Source organism: Tilletiaria anomala (genome assembly GCF_000711695.1).
Source record: "Tilletiaria anomala UBC 951 chromosome Unknown K437scaffold_34, whole genome shotgun sequence".
Lineage (NCBI taxonomy): Eukaryota > Fungi > Basidiomycota > Exobasidiomycetes > Georgefischeriales > Tilletiariaceae > Tilletiaria > Tilletiaria anomala.
In genome coordinates, this window is record NW_013546988.1 from 34,824 (window position 1) to 54,713 (window position 19,890).

The 19,890-nt window shown below is 58.3% G+C and overlaps 5 protein-coding genes across 5 annotated transcripts; 3 read left to right on the top strand and 2 right to left on the bottom strand.

Annotated features, from left to right (window-relative positions):
• Positions 1–529: 529 nt before the first annotated feature.
• K437DRAFT_105955 (ras GEF) lies at positions 530–5,170 on the top strand. The gene is made up of 2 exons (XM_013388142.1): positions 530–4,328; positions 4,404–5,170. The coding sequence occupies exons 1-2, from the start codon at positions 612–614 to the stop codon at positions 4,968–4,970; spliced, it is 4,284 nt and encodes a 1,427-aa protein (XP_013243596.1). The 5' UTR covers positions 530–611; the 3' UTR covers positions 4,971–5,170.
• Positions 5,171–5,369: 199 nt separating this feature from the next.
• Positions 5,370–7,334, bottom strand: K437DRAFT_223533 (uncharacterized protein; the record flags this gene model as incomplete). The annotated part of the gene is made up of 5 exons (XM_013388143.1): positions 5,370–5,663; positions 5,756–5,845; positions 5,931–6,022; positions 6,153–7,062; positions 7,143–7,334. The coding sequence occupies 5 exons, from the start codon at positions 7,332–7,334 to the stop codon at positions 5,370–5,372; spliced, it is 1,578 nt and encodes a 525-aa protein (XP_013243597.1).
• Positions 7,335–9,106: 1,772 nt separating this feature from the next.
• Positions 9,107–12,340, top strand: K437DRAFT_256126 (DNA/RNA polymerase). Its single transcript, XM_013388144.1, has 2 exons — positions 9,107–9,899; positions 9,964–12,340. The coding sequence occupies exons 1-2, from the start codon at positions 9,363–9,365 to the stop codon at positions 12,139–12,141; spliced, it is 2,715 nt and encodes a 904-aa protein (XP_013243598.1). The 5' UTR covers positions 9,107–9,362; the 3' UTR covers positions 12,142–12,340.
• A 61-nt stretch (positions 12,341–12,401) lies between these two features.
• On the bottom strand, positions 12,402–13,326 carry K437DRAFT_105986 (uncharacterized protein). Its single transcript, XM_013388145.1, has 3 exons — positions 13,232–13,326; positions 12,689–13,115; positions 12,402–12,617 (listed from the first exon to the last, which is right to left on the bottom strand). Exons 1-3 carry the CDS (start codon positions 13,232–13,234, stop codon positions 12,487–12,489), a joined length of 561 nt encoding a protein of 186 aa, XP_013243599.1. The 5' UTR covers positions 13,235–13,326; the 3' UTR covers positions 12,402–12,486.
• A 446-nt stretch (positions 13,327–13,772) lies between these two features.
• Positions 13,773–17,111, top strand: K437DRAFT_256128 (TPR-like protein). The gene has a single exon (XM_013388146.1). It carries the CDS (start codon positions 13,875–13,877, stop codon positions 17,073–17,075), a length of 3,201 nt encoding a protein of 1,066 aa, XP_013243600.1. The 5' UTR covers positions 13,773–13,874; the 3' UTR covers positions 17,076–17,111.
• Positions 17,112–19,890: the final 2,779 nt, after the last annotated feature.

Consider the following 19,890-nt stretch of genomic DNA (forward strand, 5'->3'; position numbering starts at 1 on the left):
TTACACGTCGCTGCCCCCTCAGCAAGTCATCCCACCCTGATGGACGAACACGACGTCCATCTCTCGTAGTAGACGTGTTTCCAATTTCCTTTCTCAGATGTGTGCAGCTGGCTCTGTGCGTCGTCGTCCCCACTTCACCACTCACCCATCGTGCTCGGATCCACCCACCCCCTTCCTCCCCTGAAAGTGAGTCGATTGGCAATGCGAGTGCGGCAGAGAGCTCGTGTGTGTAGAAATAGCGCGACTTTCTCCTGTGCATCGGTCCATGGGATAAACGCTTGCGTCCTGGCGCCATCCCCTCTTCGGTGTACAGTCACAAGAGCCCGCCGTACAGCAGAGAAGCGCTGCTCGCTCCTGTTGGGCCGGCTAACACATTCAGCCGCCACTTCCCAAGTGGTCATCTGGCGGGGTGCCTGCCGGTTCGCTTGTGCAACAAGAGCTGGGTGAAGACATCAAGCGCGAAATCAGCTGTCCTTGTCGCGTCCCTAGGAGTATTGTGGGAGGCAAAGAATGAGCGCTGACTCTTCCACACCCTTCAGGCGCATTCTCCCGACCCTCGAGAACGAGGTAGCTAGCGAGCACCAAACGATACGGACAGGACCGTGACCACCATGGTCGCACGTGCGTCGCAAACTGGCGCCGCCGAGATGTTCTCAAACGCCTCATCGAGCGGCAGCATCAGCGCGTCGGGCAGTCCAGTGCTGTTCAATGACGCTGCTTCGTCGTCGCCTGCCTCGACATCGTCGTACGCCTTTGAATCTGACGTTGCTAGCAGCAGCAGCGGCAGTACCAGCGGCAGGAGCAGTCGGCGGCCATCCGCACCCGAGGTAATCACTGGCCCAGACGGCGGGTTGATTGTCGTCGAGCACGTCGTCGCGCTGCACGATTTCCAGTCGAACAACTCGACCTGCCTCTCGTTCTTTGCCGGCCAGGTCATCCGCGTCTTCAACCGCGACGCTAGCGGATGGTGGGACGGAGAGCTGGACGGGCAGCGAGGCTGGTTCCCGAGCAACTATGTGGACCAGGAGGATGCTGACCACAACGAGCCCGAGCCAGACCTCGACGACGTTGTGGTTGCCAGTGCTGTTCCTAGTACCGGGCTCCTGGCTGGTGGCGCTTTTGGAGGGAAGGAGCATGGGACCAAAGATGTAGACCGGGCGAACGGCTACGCCAGCTATCGCGGCATCGTCCCTCACGGCCGCTTGAACCACAAGGGCGGTCTGGTGATGGGCCAACCAGGCGATGCGAGCACGTTGGCGTACACGATCCTTGATCCGATCTTCCACGCGATCGCGCTACTCCACAACGCCGTGCGAGCTAACCGCGTCGCGCACTTCCAGCCGTCGACCGCATGCGTCATCTCATCTGTGCGCAGCGTGCTCTCCGCGACCGACTGCCTGACGCGCGAGTCTCCCGTGCTGCGCGCACACCCGACGCTTGCGCGCGAGCGCAAGCAAATCCTATCCGTCCTCAGCCGCCTCGTCACACAGGCCCGCAAGGCGTCCGCTCCCATGACGGACGAGAGCGTCCGGGGCCACGAGATGGAGTCCATGCTCCGCCACGCCGAGATGGTCCTGACCAACGTCAAGACCTTCCTCGACGTCGCCGTCGAATGCGGCCTCAAGGTCCCTGACCGCAGGTCATCGGTGTACGATGAACTGTACGGCGGCGGCGGGGAGGACGCCAGGGAGCACGACAAGACGCCCACACCCGACTCGGGCAGGCGGAAAGCAGTTGCAGCTGCAGGAGCAGCAGGAAAACCCGGCGGTGCTGGACTGACGGCTCGCAGCATGATGGATCTCCGTGGAGCCGCCTCGCTCGCAGGCTCTGACCACCGAGTGCGCTCTGGCTCCCTCGCCAGCTCATCGAACGGATCTGACGCGGGCTCCTACTCTGCAGCCGCCATCCCGCGGTCTGGGTCTTCTAACTCCATCAGCGAGCAGCATCAACAGCAGCAGCAAGCCACGTCCGTCGCGGTCAAACGGACGGCCGTCGAAGTGCTGCAGCGCCTCAACACAGCCAACGACCAGTTGCTTTCCGTTATCGCGGGGTTCATCGGGCACGTGCACACGCACACGCGCGAGAGCCACGCGTCGAGCTTTGCGCATCTGATCGACATGACGCGCGAGGCCGTCGACGCCGTACGCAGCCTGCTCGTCGTCGTCGAGGCCGTGCACAGCACGGCGCAGCTGCAGGCGGCCAAGCCACGGGAGATGAGCATCCTTTTCGAGACACGCGAGTCGCTCTACGAGGCCACCACTGCGCTCGTCACCGCCGCGCGCGTCATCACCGGCTCTCCTAACCCGGCGCTCCGTCACGCAGAGGACGACGAAAAGTCGAACCTGCTCCAGGCCGCCACTGGCGTCTTACGGGCCGGCGGCGAGTGTGTCGGCGCCGTCAAGCTGTGTATCGACAGGCAGGACGCTTCCATTCGCATAATCATTACCGAGATAATCTCGCAGCAGCGACCGCAGCAGCACGAGCACCAACAGCATCTACAGCAGCAGCAGGGTCGCGAGGAGGCTATGGACCCAGACGAGATGGAGCAATATGCATCTGGCCGGCGCGGAAAGAACACATTGTCGTACCTTGGCCGCAAGGCGACAAGCCTCAATTGCGTGCGTGACCGCTACGGCTCCGACGGCCATATGAGCGGCGCCGAAGCGATCGTTGAGTCGGATGCCGAAGTGGAAGGTGAGGAGGAAGACGAGAGTGGCAGTGAGGCGCAGGCGCAGATAATGTACAGGACTCAGGGGCGCGAGCAGGAGCAAGCGCTCGAGCAGTACAACGAAGACAGCACAACCCGCATCCCCAAGAGCAGCTCCAACCTCGACCTCAATGGGCGCGACTGCTCCAAATCAACCTTTTCCAATCGCTTGGCCGTCGAGCAAGGGGGCAATAGCGGCGGCGGCAGCATCACCCGCAGCGCCAGCGGGCGCGCCCGCAGCGCCAGCATCGCCTCGCCCTCGGGCGGACGCGTCCAGCCACTACCGCCCGCGACGAAGGGCCGCACGGGTCGCGTGGACAGCGGCAGCGACCACCAGAGCGATGGCAGCGAGGGCATGTCACGCGACCACTCACGCACGTCCGGCTCTAGCGCCGTCTCGCACCAGTCAGCGACGACGGCAGAGACATCCGCCCGGCCGTCGATCGACCGGCATGAGTCGGACCCGTTCAACATCGAGCAGGCCGTGCCGCATACAGCGCCCATCACTGGTCACTTCCAGCGTGACGTCCCGCCGGTGTCCATGACCAAGGCTGCGCGCTCCGGCGTGCGGAGCGAAAGCAGCTCTCCCGTCCTTAGCGAGCACCCGCCCACCAGCCGCGGCCGCTCCGGCACGCTCGACCCGAGTGCTGCCTGGTCCCTCGACCAGCGCGACCAGCCACGGTACATGGCGCCGTCGTACCAACTGAGCGACGTCGTGTACAACAACGATAAGCAGCTCATCGGCGCTACACTCCAGGCGCTCGTTGAGAAGCTCACGCCGCACGACACGACCGTCGACCCGACGTTCTCGAACGCGTTTGCCATGTGCTTCCGCCTCTTCACGACGCCGCAGAGCCTCTGCGACGCCATGGTCGCACGCTACCACGTCGTGCCACCCGCAGACGTCGAACTGAGCGAGGAGGAGCGCAAGCTGTTTGAGCAGCGCAAGGTACTTCCGGTCTGTCTGCGCGTCGTCAACTTCCTCCGCAACTGGCTCGAAGTGCACTGGCAGCCGTCGACCGACGCTGTTATCCTCGAAGGCGTCGTACAGTTTGCCAAAGCGCAGGAGCAGCCAGCTCTGCAGCGCGCCGTCAGCCGCCTTGCCGACCTTGCGCAACGCCGCCTCTCCGCAGGCGCCGCCACCAAGGTGCAGATGATGATCTCCGCCTCTCGTGGGCCGGGAAGCCTTACGCGTGTCGTCTCAGCCGATCACGTCAAACGCGAAGGTCCGCTCGCGTCGCTGACCAACCTGTCGAGCATGTACAGCCCGCAGGCGTTCCCCAAGAACGGCCCCGCGCCACCCGCGCCAATTGTGTCCAAGGCGTTGCTGTCGCATCTACGGCAGATAAACCCCCATATGGTCAACGTCCTCGACTTTGATGCGCTGGAGCTTGCGCGACAGCTGACCGTCATGGAGTCCAAGCTGTACTGCGCCATCTTGCCCGAAGAGCTTCTCGGACAGGAGTTCAGCAAGAAGGTCGGCGTCAGCAACGCTGTACACGTCAAAGCTATGAGCGCGCTCAGCACGCACATCACCGGTTGGATCTCTGAGTGCATTCTCAGCGAGGCTGACGCACGTAAGCGCCGCGAGCTGCTCAAGTTCTTCATCAAGCTGGGTAATGTGAGTTTCTGCACGCTCAAGCAGCGAGGACTTCTTCGCTGACGCGCCCCACGCCTCCTTGAATCGCCTCGACAGCGCTGCTACTCGTTGAATAATTTCAACTCTCTTATGGCCATCCAGTGCGCGCTGAATTCATCTACGATCACGCGTCTCAGCAAGACGTGGGATGGGCTGAACGCCAAGTATAGGATCATGAATGACCAGCAGCGTCGCGCCGTTGAGCACACGCGTAACTTTGCCGAGTACCGCCAAAAGCTTCGCCAGACCTTCCCACCCGCGCTGCCGTTTGTCGGCCTCTTCTTGACCGATCTTACTTTCTGCCATGAAGGAAACGCTCCTACGCGAGCATCGCCTCTCGACCCGCAGAAGAAGCTCATCAACTTCGACCGATACGTTAAGGTCAGCCGGATCATCGGCGAGCTGCAGCGGTATCAGGTGCCGTACAATTTGGTCGAAGTGCCCGAGATCCAGTCCTTCCTCCGTTCGGTCTTGGCGGCTGTCAAGGGAGGCGGCGGTGGGAGTGCAGCCGAGGAGCTGTACCGGCGCAGTCTGCTGCTCGAGCCGCGAGCAGGCGATGCGCAGACGACCACGTCGACCACCAACAGCTCTGGTGCAAAGGACATTTTCAACTGGAAGTCGTAGAGATGCACACTTTATGTGTAACACGACGATCGCTCCGGAAGCCCGCCTCGTGTTTCTATTTCGGTCCATCCTGGACCCGCATATTTTTATGCAGCCCTGTTCCCTTTGAGCAGATGTGCCCTCCAGCGACGCCTCTTATTCATCGTGGGACATGGGCTCAGTAAGCAGCATATTATCTACTGTATTTTATCTAGAGAGTGTGTCACGTTATGCCTGGAGCCATGAAACAATTACACCGTCGCTTTTGCATCGCTCTTTTCCTGTAGCCCCACAGGACGGGAACAACGTTGTAGGTGGTGACGTTATCATAGGCGGGCTCGACTGATTGGCCCAGATCAGTGTCGACGAGTCGAGAGTTAAAACGAGAGTCTGTGTGTGCATGCGTGAACTTTGAAAGCATCATCGCCCGTGGCTGCTTATATGTGACTCCTCTTCCCCGAGTTCACGGGTCGATCGTGGAGTTGTATGTGAGGAGGTAAAGGAAGGCGGCATTCCCCGGTTACCAGCGCCATCCTGGTGGTTGTTGCTTCCTTCGAGATCCTTTTCGCTGCGGTAGGCGGCCGGTCCCACCACGCCCGTGCTAGTTGCTGGCGTCGGGTAGCCTTGCCCACCAGCCATTTGCGCCTTGCGCTCCTGGATGGTGTTGTGTTGCTCGTACCAGAACCAGAAAGGCATCGTCAGCAGCGCCACGGCCTGTAGGAAGAAAATGATGTTCACAAGCAAAGCGGAGCGGATCAGACTGCTGCTCATGGCACGGTCATGAGGTCGCGCTTCGTCGTGCTCACCAGCCATGCCCAGAGGACGCCAAAGTATTGCAAAATCATGATGTGGCGGCCAGTGTTGAAAATGATCGTGAGGAAGATCTGCTTGAGATTCTGCAAGCGGCAAATGAACGTTTGGCGAGACTGTGAGCATTAACGCAGGCGTTGCTCAGGGATGTTCTGCTGGAATAGAACTCACGTAGAAAGGCATGGCGTAACCGTACCTGTAAAAGACGTTGAGCATCTCTAGCGGGTAGTTCGCGCTTGAGACATTCAAGATGATCCAGAACACTGCGCCGGGAAAAAAGAATGGGGAGAGTGAAAGCATGCAGAGGACAAGGAGGTGCAAGGTTCAGATCATGTCAGCTTGCTGGTAAGTCTCATGTCAGGCGATTCTTCCGCCCCGTGCTGTGTTGCTCACTCAAGCCGAAGACGATAAACTTTGGTCCGAGGATGCAGAGGAAGGCCTCGGTGACGTAACCGAAGACCGTCATGCCGGTGAACATAGCGGCCCAGAAGGCGAAGAAGCCGGCGGCTGCATTGCCATTGAGCCCGGTGAAGGCCACCTTGAAGGGCGTGTTGAGCGCGGCAAAACTGAGGCTGAGCCAGAAGTACGCAAAGAGGGGCACGAGGAGGCGCATCGCTGTTAAATGGCTGAGCTTGAGCCATGGCTGGATCGGCTGGCGCATGCCATGGCCGGCCATGGTGGTGCTGAACGCGAGGATCAGAACGTAGATCAGGCCGACAAACGTCGTAGCTATGGTGACAGTCTGGTTGAACGGCCGCAGGTTGTTTGTCGTATATGCGACGGGCTGCACGATCGTCGCAGGCGCACGTGACGCGGCGTTGAGCAGCGCTGACTGCGCGCTGCTACCGCTGTTGCTACTACTGGAGATGTACGCCCCGAGGAGGGCGACGTTGAGCTGGGGGATTGTCCCCTGCAGGATCTCCTGCACAGCGCCGAGGGTGTACTGCGAGTTGGCCTGGTAGTTGCGCGCCTGCGAGTAGTACACCTGCACGACGTTTGCGGGGTTCCAGCTTGCGTCGGCCGTCGCGCGTGCGCTCTGCAACGCGGCGGTCGCATTGTCGAGGATGCGCACGACAATCCAGCAGTCCTCCTGCACCGCGACGCTCTCCTCGATCGAAGCAGCCGTTGGGAAGTCGGCCAAGGAGCGCTCGACCCAGCCCAGGCGGCGCGGGTAGTTCGGCGACAAGGGCTGCGTCGTGTTCAGGATGGCGGACGAGATTGTCTGCCCGATCTGCCCGTTCGGGTCGCCGTTGATCACGTACGCCGAGAGTCGATGCGTGTTAGTCTCGTAAAGCGAGCCCCACTGCGATGCGATGAGGGTGAGCGGTTCCTGTCAGCAGTGCGGCGCGAACTGCACACTGCCCAAGGATGTAAGGGACTTACGTAGATCGACACGACGCCCCAGACTATGAAGATGGCCATGACGGCAACGAAAGGCAGGAAGCCCTTGAAGAGGATGCCACGCTGCTTCTCCAGTTTTGGGTCCCAAAAGCCATGGGAACGGAATTGCAGCCCACCTGGCCCGATGCCAGGTGCCCTTGGCACCTGTCCATGTGCCGAAGTCGGTCGCGACATGGGTACTTGCGCCTTCGACCCTGCTGAGCTTCCGGCCTGCCCTTGTGCTGCTGCGGCTGCTTGCTTCTCGTTGGATACGGACCTCAAAAGCGTGCCTTGTGTGTCGGCGGGGACCAGCGAGGTCATCGTGTGTAGCTGCTTCGAGGTGCTGTCTGTGCCGTCGTGCGTGTTTCGCTGCGATGCAGGTGCAGGTACAGCAGTAGCCGTCGTACCGAGCGCGTCGATCGCTGCGCTGTGCTGCAAGTTGTTACCGCTTTCGGTGCTGTCGATGAAGGCGAAGGCGTTGTCGGTTTCGTGCTTTGTGCTTGTGCTCAGGTCGGGTGGGAGCTGCTGGTGCTGGTTCAGTCGAGGCGAGGCGTAGGGGTGACGGGAAGAGCTCGACATGGTAGTGGCAGTGGGGGATGCGCCTGGGGTCGGTGCGACGCTGTCCTTTATACTTGTGGGATCGAACTTCCTTCCACACACGTTTGTCCCCCCCTGCCTAGAGTATGTGTGTGTGTGACTAGGAGCTGTCAGCTGTGGGTGCCACGAGTGTGTTTCCAGCTGTTCGACACCTCTTTCCAGTGTCCGAGATGGGATTTCTATGGTCGACGACCGTAAAAAACTGCCAGTGCCAACCTTGTACCGCCGGGACCCGCGCAGTACGGTCCGGTGTTTCTCGGACGTAACGGGTAGCGCGTAGTGCGTAATCGAGCCCTTTTTCTCCAGGTTTCTTTTTCCTGCAGGATGTGGACCGCTCTCGCTGAAAAGAATCCGCGAGATGGATGCAATGCAGGGTGGTCGGGAGGGAAACCCCGGCGCAGCTGCCAGCTGTGGGCGGCCCCGGTCGCGTATATATGTATATGGGCAAGATACAATAGATTGACCGCAAGCTGGCCAAGCTGGTCAGGGTGTGCATGTAGGAGGGAGGGGGACCCAACGATGGACAGCGCGTGCTTAGTGCTGATGACGGATCAGATGAATCGAATGTTTGGGGGTAAAGAATGGACAGAAAGAAGATCACACAAGCTGTTTTGATGTTGATGGTCCTGTGCAGGGATCAGATTTTAGATTGGACTGTTAAGGCGTGTGGTGGTCCCATCGGCAGCGACGATAAAAGCGAGGGCCTGCAAAACAGATGTAATGGGCAAAGGCACAGTACAGCTTGACAGCCGTCTCTCGCAGGCAGGCAGGCAGGCGTGAACTGGTAGCGTGGACAAGTTTCGCAACACGCTAACAAGGGCGGACACACACAGTATGGATGACGAGACGAATACAACGATGGATGTGTTTGGATGGTTGTATCAATCACGAGTCAATCTAACAAGCAAACGAAAGCCAACCCAGCGAATCACGCCCTTTGCATGCTGCAAGCTGAATGCCGTCTCCCTGGCCTTCGTTTGGTGAATGGTGTGGACCACGCCTTGGCTCGCTCGATGTGTGTGTGTGTAAATGTATGTATTGTGTGTGCTGATGATGGAAGTGGATGCATGCATACACACAAATATACAACCCTACGTATTTACAGACTACTCAGTACTTATCCGGAGTTTGTTGGCGGCTGAACTCTGGCGATGGGCCCACAGCCGCGCAGCCCAGCCGAGTGCGGCGCCGATGGTGGCGCCGAGGGTGGGGCCGCTCGTAAGCCGTGCAGCGTGGCGTCCTTTCTCGGCCGAGATGCACGCCAGGTCACCGCAGTGGCATGCTGCTCCGATCACAATCCCCCTCTTGTCAGAATTCCCTGCGGCAGCACCAGCAAGGGAAAGAAAAGACCAATATGAGTACGTCATCAAGGGAAAAGAAACGGTGTTCAGCGCGACGCCTAGACAGCCTTGCATCCGTTCGACGGCGCGTGGACATACTTTCTCAGCAACACCAGCGACGACAGCGCCATCGAGGCGTGGGGGTGTGATGCGAGCAGCGGCCCGGGGCGGAAGCGTCGCTCGCTTGCTGGACGAATGGCAATATAAACAAGAGGAGCGGCTGCTGCCACGGTCGCCCCTCCCCACTGCGAGTGCAACAGAAGACTGTGGATAGTCGGTCATCTAGATGGCTGTGCCAGCATTCAGGAGCCAGCAGCAGCAGCCATCGCTGAAGCGGAAGAGCAATGCCGTGGCCGACGTTGGACCTAATGGCAAGCGTGCAGGCAAGGCAAGAGCGAGCGATGGCTCAAATGGACGCGCAGAGCAGCCCAATCGGAAGCCGTCAGAGGCTCCCCCACACCCCTCCTCGCTGCTGAACCTCGACACCATCTCACCGCTGCACCAGCGCATCATCATCGCGCTCGACATCGACGCGTTCTATGTCTCCGCGTCGCGCCTGCGAGACCCAGCGCTGCACGGCCTGCCGATTGGCATCAAGCAAAAGGGCATCCTTGCGACCGTCAGCTACGAGGGCAGGGCCAAGGGCGTGCGCAAGCTCGCGTCAATCCGCGAGGCACTTGGGCTCTGCCCCGAGCTCGTGCTCGTCAACGGGGAAGACCTCAGCTGGTTCCGCAAGCTCAGCAGCGCCATCTTCACGCTCGTCAGGCGCGTGGTGTGGGGCGGAAAAGTGGAGAAACTCGGCATGGACGAGCTGTTCTGCGATGTGAGTCGTTCAAGCATATCTCCTTGCTCAATATTGCACACCACTCAAAGTATTGCTTGATCAGGTGACCGACATGGTTGACGCCCACCTGGTGCAGCGCATGGCCGAACAAACAGCAAGTGGCAGCAGTGGGACATCCGTCTCTTTCTTCGACCTCCGCCAACCTTCTCATTCTTCACGGACCCCTTCATTAGCTGGCGATGTCTCCGGCACAGACGTTGACTCGCACAACGGCTTCTGGTACGTTGCCGAACCTGATCGCGTACCCGGGCACGTCCTACCCTCGCCAGCCTCAAACAGCCGCCAAGGGCTGGGCTTATCGAGCGCGCTGCAACAAGCGGAAGACCTGTACGCCACACGTCTGCGCATCGGCACACACCTCGCGCTGCACCTACGCGACATGATCGAACGCGAGGTGGGCCTGACGCTGAGCGCGGGCGTGGCGCACTGCAAGATGGCAGCCAAAATGGTCGGGGCGATCAACAAGCCCAACAAGCAGACGCTGTGGCTCCCTGTCGCACCAGCTGCTCAAAGCGCGGCCGCAGGCCGTGGGCTCGGCAGAAGGGATGAGGTGGAGAGGGAGGCAGAAGCGCGCGACGCGCTTCTACGAGCTTTCCTTGATCCTCTCGATATCCGCAAAGTCAACAGCTTTGGCTCGGCGATCGTACAGACGCTCGAAGATGACATAGCAGGCAAGAAGCGCGTTAACCCCAATGTGGCTGTGCGCGACAGCGGTACTGTGCGACAGGCAGAACAACGCGTGGAGGGCCAGCGCCCGTGGGACGCTCCATCAGACGAGCGGCCCCTGACCGTTTCGCTTGTTTGCTCATACTTTGACGCCGCCAGCTTCGATGTACTGTTCGGCGAGCGCCTTGGTCAGCGCCTCTGGGCGCTTCTGCAGGGAAGGGACGACGAGCCCGTCGTACCCGCTCCGGAGTTCCCTGCGCAGATCGGCGTCGAGGATACGTTTCCGCGCGGAGGCATCGCCGGCGATGAGGTTGTCCGCCAGGTGCAGACGCTTGCACTGAGCTTGCTCCGACGGCTCGAAGTGGAGCTGCTGGAGGACGAAGAGGAGGTGGAGGAGGACCACAAAAGTGGCATCGCGGGCATTAAGCGGCTAAAGGAGCAGAGGTTCATATGCAAGAGCGAAGTCATACATGAACAGGGTTTCAATGGCATCGTCAAGACGTACCACGAGATAGAAGACGAAGAGGAAGAGGAGACGGAAAAGGAGACAGAAGAGGCAACGAAGGTCTCACACATCAAGCCGAAGGTCAAGTGGAAGCGCTACCCGACGAATCTACGTCTCAGCATACGCCAAGGTTGGAAAAACAGGACGAGTAAGCAAGGCAAAGTGCCCGTCGGCATCTTTGACCGCAGCATCAGCGATAGCCCATGTGAAAAGAGTGCGAAGGCCCGTAGCCGTCAAGAGCGGGCGCAGCTGATCGCGCAAACATGCATGGCCATGTTTCGAGCGATGGTCGCGAATGGCACCATCAGCACCAGCAATGGCGCACGCGGCACCGCTAGCGCAGCCGCGGTAGCCACTAGGCTAGGCGGAGACGTAAATTCGATCAACCTGATCAACATCACCGCTTTCGACCTCTCGAAACGCAAGCCTAGTCGATCAATCGGCACCCTGCTCGGCGCAAGTGGCGCTAAGAATCGCACGCGTCCGAACGCCTCGGCATCAAGTGCAGCTTCGGTGGCAAAAGATACCGTGGGAGAGGGTACGCTTGACGACAAGGCTGTCGTTGATGTGCATGTCTTCTTGCGGCTTCCACCGGATCTGCAGGCCGAGATCATGCAGAGCACCTCGCTGGATGGTGCGCAACGTGCAGCTTTGCGCAAGGCCATCTCTCAACCAGTTGCCGAGAGTTCCGCTGCTGCAGCAAGTCTCGGTCACGGGCCCGGGGCCGAGCAAATACAACTGGCATCACATTCGGCATCGTTCGTGGAGCCTTTAGCACCTTTTCAGACTCGGAAAGCTCCAGCAACCGGATCATCGGCTACGATAGTGTGTCCAACATGTGGCATGGAAATGCTCGTCTTCATGCAGCATGACCATGATCGATGGCCGGCAACCGGCTTAGACTTGGATCCGCTTCCAGGCCTGGACGGCGCGCCAGGGCTAGATGCAGGCGGCGCCGCACCTTTCGATGCAGCATCAGTTGGTCCTGGTGAGGAGAGCCAGCTCGATTTGCACTTTCTAGACGGAGCCGAAGGCAATGGTTATTGGTGATTGCTCTCTTCCATCTAAGCAGCGGCTGTCAGAGGCGAGGTGCAAGGAGTACGGTAGTTGTAGGCGTGGTGCCTCTCTTCGCGAAGGCCGCTGCTCAGAGGAGTGTAATCTAACCCGACATGGCCTGAGAAAAGCAGATCGGCACAAGTATGTAGCATAAAAGCCCATTTTCGCATCACTTGCGATTACCATTAGTGATCATGACCTCGTTTGCATGTTCATGTGCCACAAATCAAATCCCCCACGCGCTAGCGTTCGCCTGATGGTGCATTGACCGGCGCAACTACTGTAGTGCTGTGGAGACCCGCGCCAAAGTGGCATGAGGTCTTCCCATCTAATATGTGGCTACCCCACCTCTTCCCCAGCCTCATTGAACTTCGGGATTGGAATGTCATCCCCCAGCTCTTCCCCTTCGTCCTCCTCGTCCTCGTCGTCCATGAGCGACGGAATCTGCACGTGTGGCTGGGAGACTGTTTCTGTGCGAAGCGGTCAAATCCAACCGTCAGTCGCGGCGGGGCAACGCAGAATAAGTTCATTTTAAGCTCACTGTCACCGCGATATTTAAATCCAAGATACGTAACATTGTTCACCTCATCTTTCCATCCCACTTGTCCGACCGTGTCCGGTTTCCCCGTCCTCTCCTCAACGTTCTCGAATGTCATCTCGCCTGCACCTGTATGAACTGCTACTGCCCCTGTCGCAGACGCATCAGCACCCACGGCAGAAAGAGTGGCGGACGTTGCTGAGGATGATTCAGCACCATGGAAGAACCCCAGATCATTCACCGCGTCGAGATCCATGAACGTGTCAGCAACGCCTTGCGGCGGGGATTGCCTTGTTGCAATGAGGGCCTGGAGCACATGCGCCTTCAGCTCCGATAACTGAGTTGAGGCCTGTACCGGGATGAAAAGGGTAACTTTGGCGTATTTGACGCGCAGGGGGAAGAGCGCACGGGAGCTGGCTAGTGAGACTGGCTGAGGCCGTCAAGCGGGAAGGAGAAACGGTTAGGAAGGGGTGGCGCAGAGGTAAGGTGATAATGGACGTCAGCCATCCATGAACATCAAGTATGAAATAGGGGAATAGCACATACCATCACACCGAGGTGTATGAGGGTTAGCTAGATAGCTCCTGATTCAGTCCGGAAGCCCTCGAGGCGCCAATATGGATCTGGATACCGAATCGTGGGGCGGCTATTTGCGGCGATCCTCCAGGCTGAAAAAGAGTAGGAACGTTGAAGCGGGGCTGCTGATCGCGAGGAAAGGCGCTGAAAGACCACGATGAGGAGGCAAGCGACGGCTTTGTTGCTACGAAGTAAGTCATGCGCTTCTGCCTTGTGGGCCTCTGTACATTTGATGTTCCTGGTTCCGATTAATAGTTGGCGCCGTTCGTCCTCATCGCCTCTCAACGCCTCGGCGCCGATTCGAGAGACTTCTCATGCGTTCGAGATGAAAAGCTAGATAGGACGTGGACAACGCCACAGTATTCGGTGCAACCGCGTAGCTTCTTCGGTGCAAATGTTTCCTCCTTAACCCCGTCGCGGCTGTAGGGTACGTAGCCTGCGTTGCCAAATTTTTCGAGCTTTCCACAACTCGAGTCGGATCAAGAGGTCTCTCTGCAACCCTCGGACGTTGCCTTCGTATAATTCTTCTTCTAGCTCATCATCCTCACTGTTCATGGCCTTGCGTTTGAAATCTGGTCGGGAAGAACCTTGGCGATTTTCTCTCGGAGGCATCATGGACGATCAAATAGAATCCCTGTGGGCTTGGACCGCATCGTTGCCCGGCGCGAGCGCCGATAGCGGCGTCGGCGGCACAGCACAAACCCTTGCTCTTTTGACACATTGCAAAGCCGGGGACTATGCGGCGGTCCTGCGCTCAGAGGCAGCGCAAATTATGCTGCAGCCGTTCAAGGAAGATGTGCTTGGGAGGAACGTATCATCAACATCGTCCCCCTCTTCTTCAGCTCGTAGGTACGAGCTGGACAAGACTTCTTTGATTCATGTGCCAACCTCCGACGAAGAATTCCAACAAGCCATCCTCATCACGGCTGCTGCGCTGTCAGCATTTATACAGGCCAATTGGACGGGTCCAGATCTGTCCTTCAGCTCAGCTGAACTGCTAGGCATCCAAGACAAGGATGCGAAGGCACAGCTGCACAGTGCTGCAGTCGACGCCTTGCAGTGGCGCGGCGAGCCAGCATACCACCTGTGCAGAGATCCATTCATGCTTGTCTTCGCAGTAAGGTGGCTCGCAAAGCTATCATTATCCCCAAGTACAAGTGACTCGCCCGATTTGCAACACTTAGCAGCATGGTGGCGCCTACGAGGTGCACTCGTACACAACCGTCTGCTCGACGAGCCGGTGCCTTTTGGCGATAGCATCATGCGCGGACCTGAGGGGGCGAGTGAGTTCCTTCTCGAACGCAAGAACAATTCATCTTTATCACATCCTCCAAAAGCCAAGCTATGGACGGACGTCCTTGCTCGTCTCGTTCTGGAGCGCGGCCTTGCTCTACAGCGCGGGGGCAGCGGACACAGTCACGGTCAGGATGCAGGCCAGAGCCCGGGACGAAATCAGACACCTTCAGAGTTGTTTGTCGAAGCAGCTCGCCTGCACGGCTTTGCATACCAGCTCAGTGGTGCGCTGGGAAAACGAACCAAATGGCAAAAAGAAGACAAGTCTCAGTTGATTCTGCTCGCCAAGTCGCGCGACGATGTCATTCAGAGTGAAGCGGAGGAGAGGGCTCGTGAAGCTCAAGAGGCCAAGGAGGCAAATGACGCCGCAGTCGCAGAGGAGCAGGGAGTCGATCACGAAAGGAGCGGATGGAAATCACGTTCCAAGGAAGGGCAGGACAAGTCGATGCCGTCAAATCTGGAGCTCAATGATGATACACTACTCGAGCTGACGCAGTTTACATCGACTGTGATCAGCACCGACGGTGGTGAAGACGCTGCTTCTCCGCTTGCGGCTATCGATCCGAATGCACAGCCGCCTCTGTCACCCTTTGACCAGTCCATACTGCTTGCTCTCTCGCTCAACATCCGCAACACGTCGCCATCGCACGGCTTGACATCCTCTCAGATTTCAGCATTCGTCCAGCGCGTCCTGCTGCACCCGATGAACTGGTCCGTCTACACGATGGCGCTGCTGCTGCGCTCGCGACTGGAGAGCACGCGCACGCGCACGGTGGAGAGGAGCGTGCTCCAACTGCAAGCGCTCGTGGACCAGATGCCGACGGCTGACTCGAGCGTCTCAGAGCGCTTGCGCTTCTTCTTCAGCATTGACCTTCCACCGCGCTGGGAGCTGCAGGCCGAACTGGGCAAGCGCTACGCTGCACTCGGCGTCGTGCGGAGCGCCTTGGAGATTTACAGCGCTATCGAGATGTGGGAGGAAGCGGTGCTCTGTCTCGGCAGCTTGGGCAGGCATGAGGAGGGCAGGGAAGTGGTGAGGGATCTGCTTGAAGGCAGAAAGGTCGAGGTCGGCGAAGCGCTGGTCAGGCGGAAACAGATGGAGCAGTCGGAGGGAGTAAGCGGGACAAGCAAGGGCACCGCACGCACACGCATGGGAGCAGCTAGGCTTGCGAAGCTCTGGTGCCTACTTGGTGACCTGGAGCCCGCATCTGCGCTGGAACACTACAAGCAAGCATGGTCCGTCTCGGGGTCTTCCTCCGCTCGCGCAGCTCGTTCGCTCGGCGGCATCTACTTCAGCTCGCAGCAGTACGCGCAGACGATCGATTGGCTCCGTCGGGCGCTGGCGATCAATCCACTGTTCTCGCGTAGCTGGTTCGTCCTCGGCTGCGCATACATGCGCGAAGAGAGTTGGCAGCTGGCGGCAGGGTGTTTCAGGCGCTGTACCAGCTTGGACGACGAAGATGGAGAGAGCTGGAACAACCTCGCGAGCTGCTATTTGAGGATGGGCGTGGAGGGTGGAAGCAAGAAAGGTGGTGTGAGAAAGCGAAGAGCTCAGGATGCCAGCAAGGTGACGAACGGCACTGCGCTGCCTTTGCTCGATGAAGAGGCAAACGATGGGCTGGACGCTCTAACGCTCGAAGATGAGAACGACACCGAAGACGACGAGGAGGATGAGCCATCACGGGTTTCTTCGGCACGAAAGGCCGACACGTCGTACGCGTTGCGCAAGCTTGCGCACCGCGCGTTGGAGCAATCACTCAAGTTCTCACGCGACTCGTGGCGAGTGTGGTACAACTACATGGTCGTCTCCATCGATGTTGGTGAGCTGCGCGAGGCAGCGCGCGCTCTGGGCCGCGTCGTTGAGATCCGCTGTGCCAGGTCGGCCGCGGACGCCGGCGAGAAGGGCGGCGCAGACGCCGTCGACTTTGATGTGCTGGACCGGCTGGTGGATGCCGTCACGCGCGGAGGTGCATCTTCTGCTGTTGTTACCGATGGCGCAGGCGCCGCACAGGGTTACGCACAAGCGCAAGAACAAGAAGACCCAAACGCGGCGCGCAACCTGCTGCGCGCCATCGAGCTGCTCTTCAGCGGCACGCTGCTGGCGCGCGTACATGACAGCGCACGGCTGTGGCGCGTGTACGCGCGGCTGCAGATGTACAAGGGAGCGTACCGCGCGTACCTGGAGGCTGAGCTGCAAGCATGGAAGTGCGCGCGAGCCGATGCGGGCGAAGACGCGGCGGCGCTGGATAAGGCGCGCTGGCTACAGGGCGTCGAGGAACTGCAGGAGCTCGTGGAGGTTATGGAGAACCTGGGGCCCAGGCCGGCGAAGGTCAGGGGCCCGCTTGCGCTGACGCAAGAGGGAGGCAGCAAGGAGGATGAGGAAGCGGAGGAGGCGATGCCTGATTGGAAGTTCAAGGCGCGCTCGCTCGTGCGTGGATACATGGCCAGGACGAAGGAGGCGTTCGAGGACGCGCCTGAATGGGATCGGCTGGTCCAGATGAGGAACGGGCTGCGTGGAGCATAGGATTGTGTAATCGAGCAACATCGGCGCAAGTAGTCCGTTGGGCATCCCACTGCAACGCGGTTGCCGCTCCCCTGTCCACATGAGTGTCGGACATGCCTTTTGTGCGCGCCCTGTTGTGCGACGAGCGTCCGTGAGGTTCAGAGGGCAGCTGCACAGACATGCGATCCACTACATGCGTCCTATGTACACCTCACTCGCACGCGGACATGCGTAGTGCCATGTGCTTTCCTCTTGTACAAGCGCAAGGACCGTCAGCCGCAGTGCGTGCTACTGGTACTGCTTCAGCTGCCTTCCTGCCATGCTTCTATGAGATGCGAGAGTCCTGTATGCCTGTATGGGTACCATCGCGTCGAAGCTGAAGGCGGAACGACATGTGAAGATGATGAAGCGTGTGCTTGGTGGCGGTAAGCTGCATGTAATATAGTTCAAGAGGCGAATACAGCAAGGCTGAAGCAATTAATGGGTGCATGTATGTTCGGGGTTTGTGCTTGCGTTTGTGGTGAGCTTGGACGGAGAGAGCTGGCCAATGGGGAAAGCGGAGAAGACCCTGTAGGACAGGAAGGGTGAATGGCTCGATTCATACCAAGGATGAGCACCTCACAGGTGAATATACCATTAGTCCACCATGCATGGTCACGTGATCATCTCGCTCCTTCACGACACTTTCAATCGATCATCTGCTTTCCAATCGATCACTCGCTTTTCGATTGATTGATCAGCTGGATGGGTTGGGACGAGAGAGAGTCAAAACGAGATATGTCCGGTCTGAGACTCCCCTGAGATTTGCGGTGCATCAATTGGGACTGGTTGCTCGACCTGCGACCCCGCATGTCGCGAGCCAGGGCACAGGGCACAAAGCAAAATTTGTTTCATACCTGGTCAAAAGGGCGCCACACAGACCAGTTGAGGGCACGGAGCCTCCGAGAGCTTGAAAGTTTAGTCTCGCTCTTTTTGCGATGCGCCACCCTTTCACCGCTTTCACCAAAGCACGTAAGAGCAAAACGGACGATCCCTGCCGTGATGATTTCCTTCCAGCAGAACAAGACAGTCAAGGGTTAGCCACAACCCCCACGGTGCCTGACTGCTCGCTACCGGCGGTTTCAGTCTCCGAAACTTGCCGAGATACATAGTGCCCACGGACATGGATGCAACGTTGAGTCTTTCCTTGAGATCACGGGCCTGGCACACCTGGCTGCATGGCTTTTCTATTTATGCTTCTTGCGGCGTCAGCTTTGGAACTGCCACGTGCCAGGACACTCTAGGATTCCACCCCAGGTCTTGCATGCTTTGCCTTTGGGGGAAACTTTTGCCTTTTAAAGCCTAGGGGAATGAATGGATGGAGGCTAGAGTCTAGACTTTGGAAAGTAGTGTGCAGTATGCAGCGGAAAGTTCCTGATCTGAAAATTAGCGCACTTGCGGGACAAGGTGCGACTTACACGTGCGTCTCGCCATGTTTTGCTCCATTCGAATTACACGCCAGAGGCACAGTCTACCGTATTCGTTGGCTACAAATTCATGATACTCGTACATACATTTTCGGCTGTGATCGGCCTTCTTGACAAGCACGCTTCCAAAGTTTAACCCTACGGCACCACACTAGACCTCTTTGTTCGGGGCTATGTACTAGAGCTCACCTTCGGCCACCAAGCAGTACGAGTATCCCATGTGCTGAAAGCGAATCCAGCTCGACGTCGCCTCCAATACCTTCCAGGGTCCTCTGCCCAATTGCACAATTGAAAATGAAGCCAATCCTGACGTTCCGATGAGATTTGCAGAGTGTTACAGCTGCTTCAAGCGTCTCAGCGAAGAAGCAAGCTAGAGCAAGTTGCAGAGTAGACTAGTGTTCGGCAATTGTCGATCGTCGTTCTGTGCGTGCCCAGCGTCCTAGATGGATACATACCTACACGCATACGTATGTAGCCGTTATGTACATGAATTGTACATTGTATCGTCGAGTGCGCTCTGTCTGTCTGTCTGTCCATCTGGCTACCCTACATACGGTAGAGCTCATGCTCATGGCGATCGTCAAATCGGGGCCTTGTCGCCTTCACAGTCCTTGATCGCTCCACATCATCTTTGAATACTATTGGATGCAAATAGGCGATAGCCACTAGTGTGCAGCTATCGGCAGCTATTGTATTTCCTGTTTTGTAACCTTGCCTGAGGCATGAGATGATGACAGGGACTCGACCTGCCTCTGCCGTTTCATTCCTCCTGCCCTGTGAATACCCGCAAATCTCTACGGAAATTGGTTCTGAGATTGAAGATACATCCTGCATACGTATCCCCCTTTGCCCAGTCTGTTCAGCTAGATGAGTTCGTGGAGTTGTATGGGACGATTGAGATCATCTTGCATTGTAGAGTTTGGGATGCATATCAAGGTCACGGTGCTCATCGCATCCTCATACGTGCGACTGTTTCCGAGCACGAACTTTGTAATCATCATCTGGGTCGTTTTCTGTGACAATAATCTGCTCTTTCTTCATTGACAAATCTTCAAAGTCATCGCAGCAACGTCTGTCCATCCATCCAACCTGACCCGTTCCAAGACAAGGTGAAGCGGTGAATTCCAGCATCCCATCGAACGCTCGCAGCACTTTCAGCTGGGTTCTGATTGTGTTGAAATAAGTTCGAGGGAGTGGCCACCGAAAAAAAAAGGAAGCGGGTGGAAAAAGCGCGCGCGGGGGCAATCAACTGGCGCCACAGGAGCAGTGTTTGCCTTAACCCCCGCTAGCCTGCATCCTTACACACTCCGACCGACTATTGGTCGTCCCATCCACAAGGTCCTCGTCTTGGCCACATCCACCCATCCGTC

What these genes read in the sequence shown, in the direction of transcription:
- K437DRAFT_105986 (XM_013388145.1), bottom strand. An exon ending in ATTTAAATATCGCGGTGACA is followed by an intron (nt 12,618 to 12,688) that starts GTGAGCTTAAAA and finishes CGCTTCGCACAG; the next exon opens with AAACAGTCTCCCAGCCACAC.
- K437DRAFT_256126 (XM_013388144.1), top strand. Translation starts at nt 9,363, where the DNA reads ATGGCTGTGCCAGCATTCAGGAGCCAGCAGCAGCAGCCATCGCTGAAG. An exon ending in TGGACGAGCTGTTCTGCGAT is followed by an intron (nt 9,900 to 9,963) that starts GTGAGTCGTTCA and finishes TTGCTTGATCAG; the next exon opens with GTGACCGACATGGTTGACGC.
- K437DRAFT_105955 (XM_013388142.1), top strand. Translation starts at nt 612, where the DNA reads ATGGTCGCACGTGCGTCGCAAACTGGCGCCGCCGAGATGTTCTCAAAC. An exon ending in TCTTCATCAAGCTGGGTAAT is followed by an intron (nt 4,329 to 4,403) that starts GTGAGTTTCTGC and finishes TCGCCTCGACAG; the next exon opens with CGCTGCTACTCGTTGAATAA.
- K437DRAFT_256128 (XM_013388146.1), top strand. Translation starts at nt 13,875, where the DNA reads ATGGACGATCAAATAGAATCCCTGTGGGCTTGGACCGCATCGTTGCCC.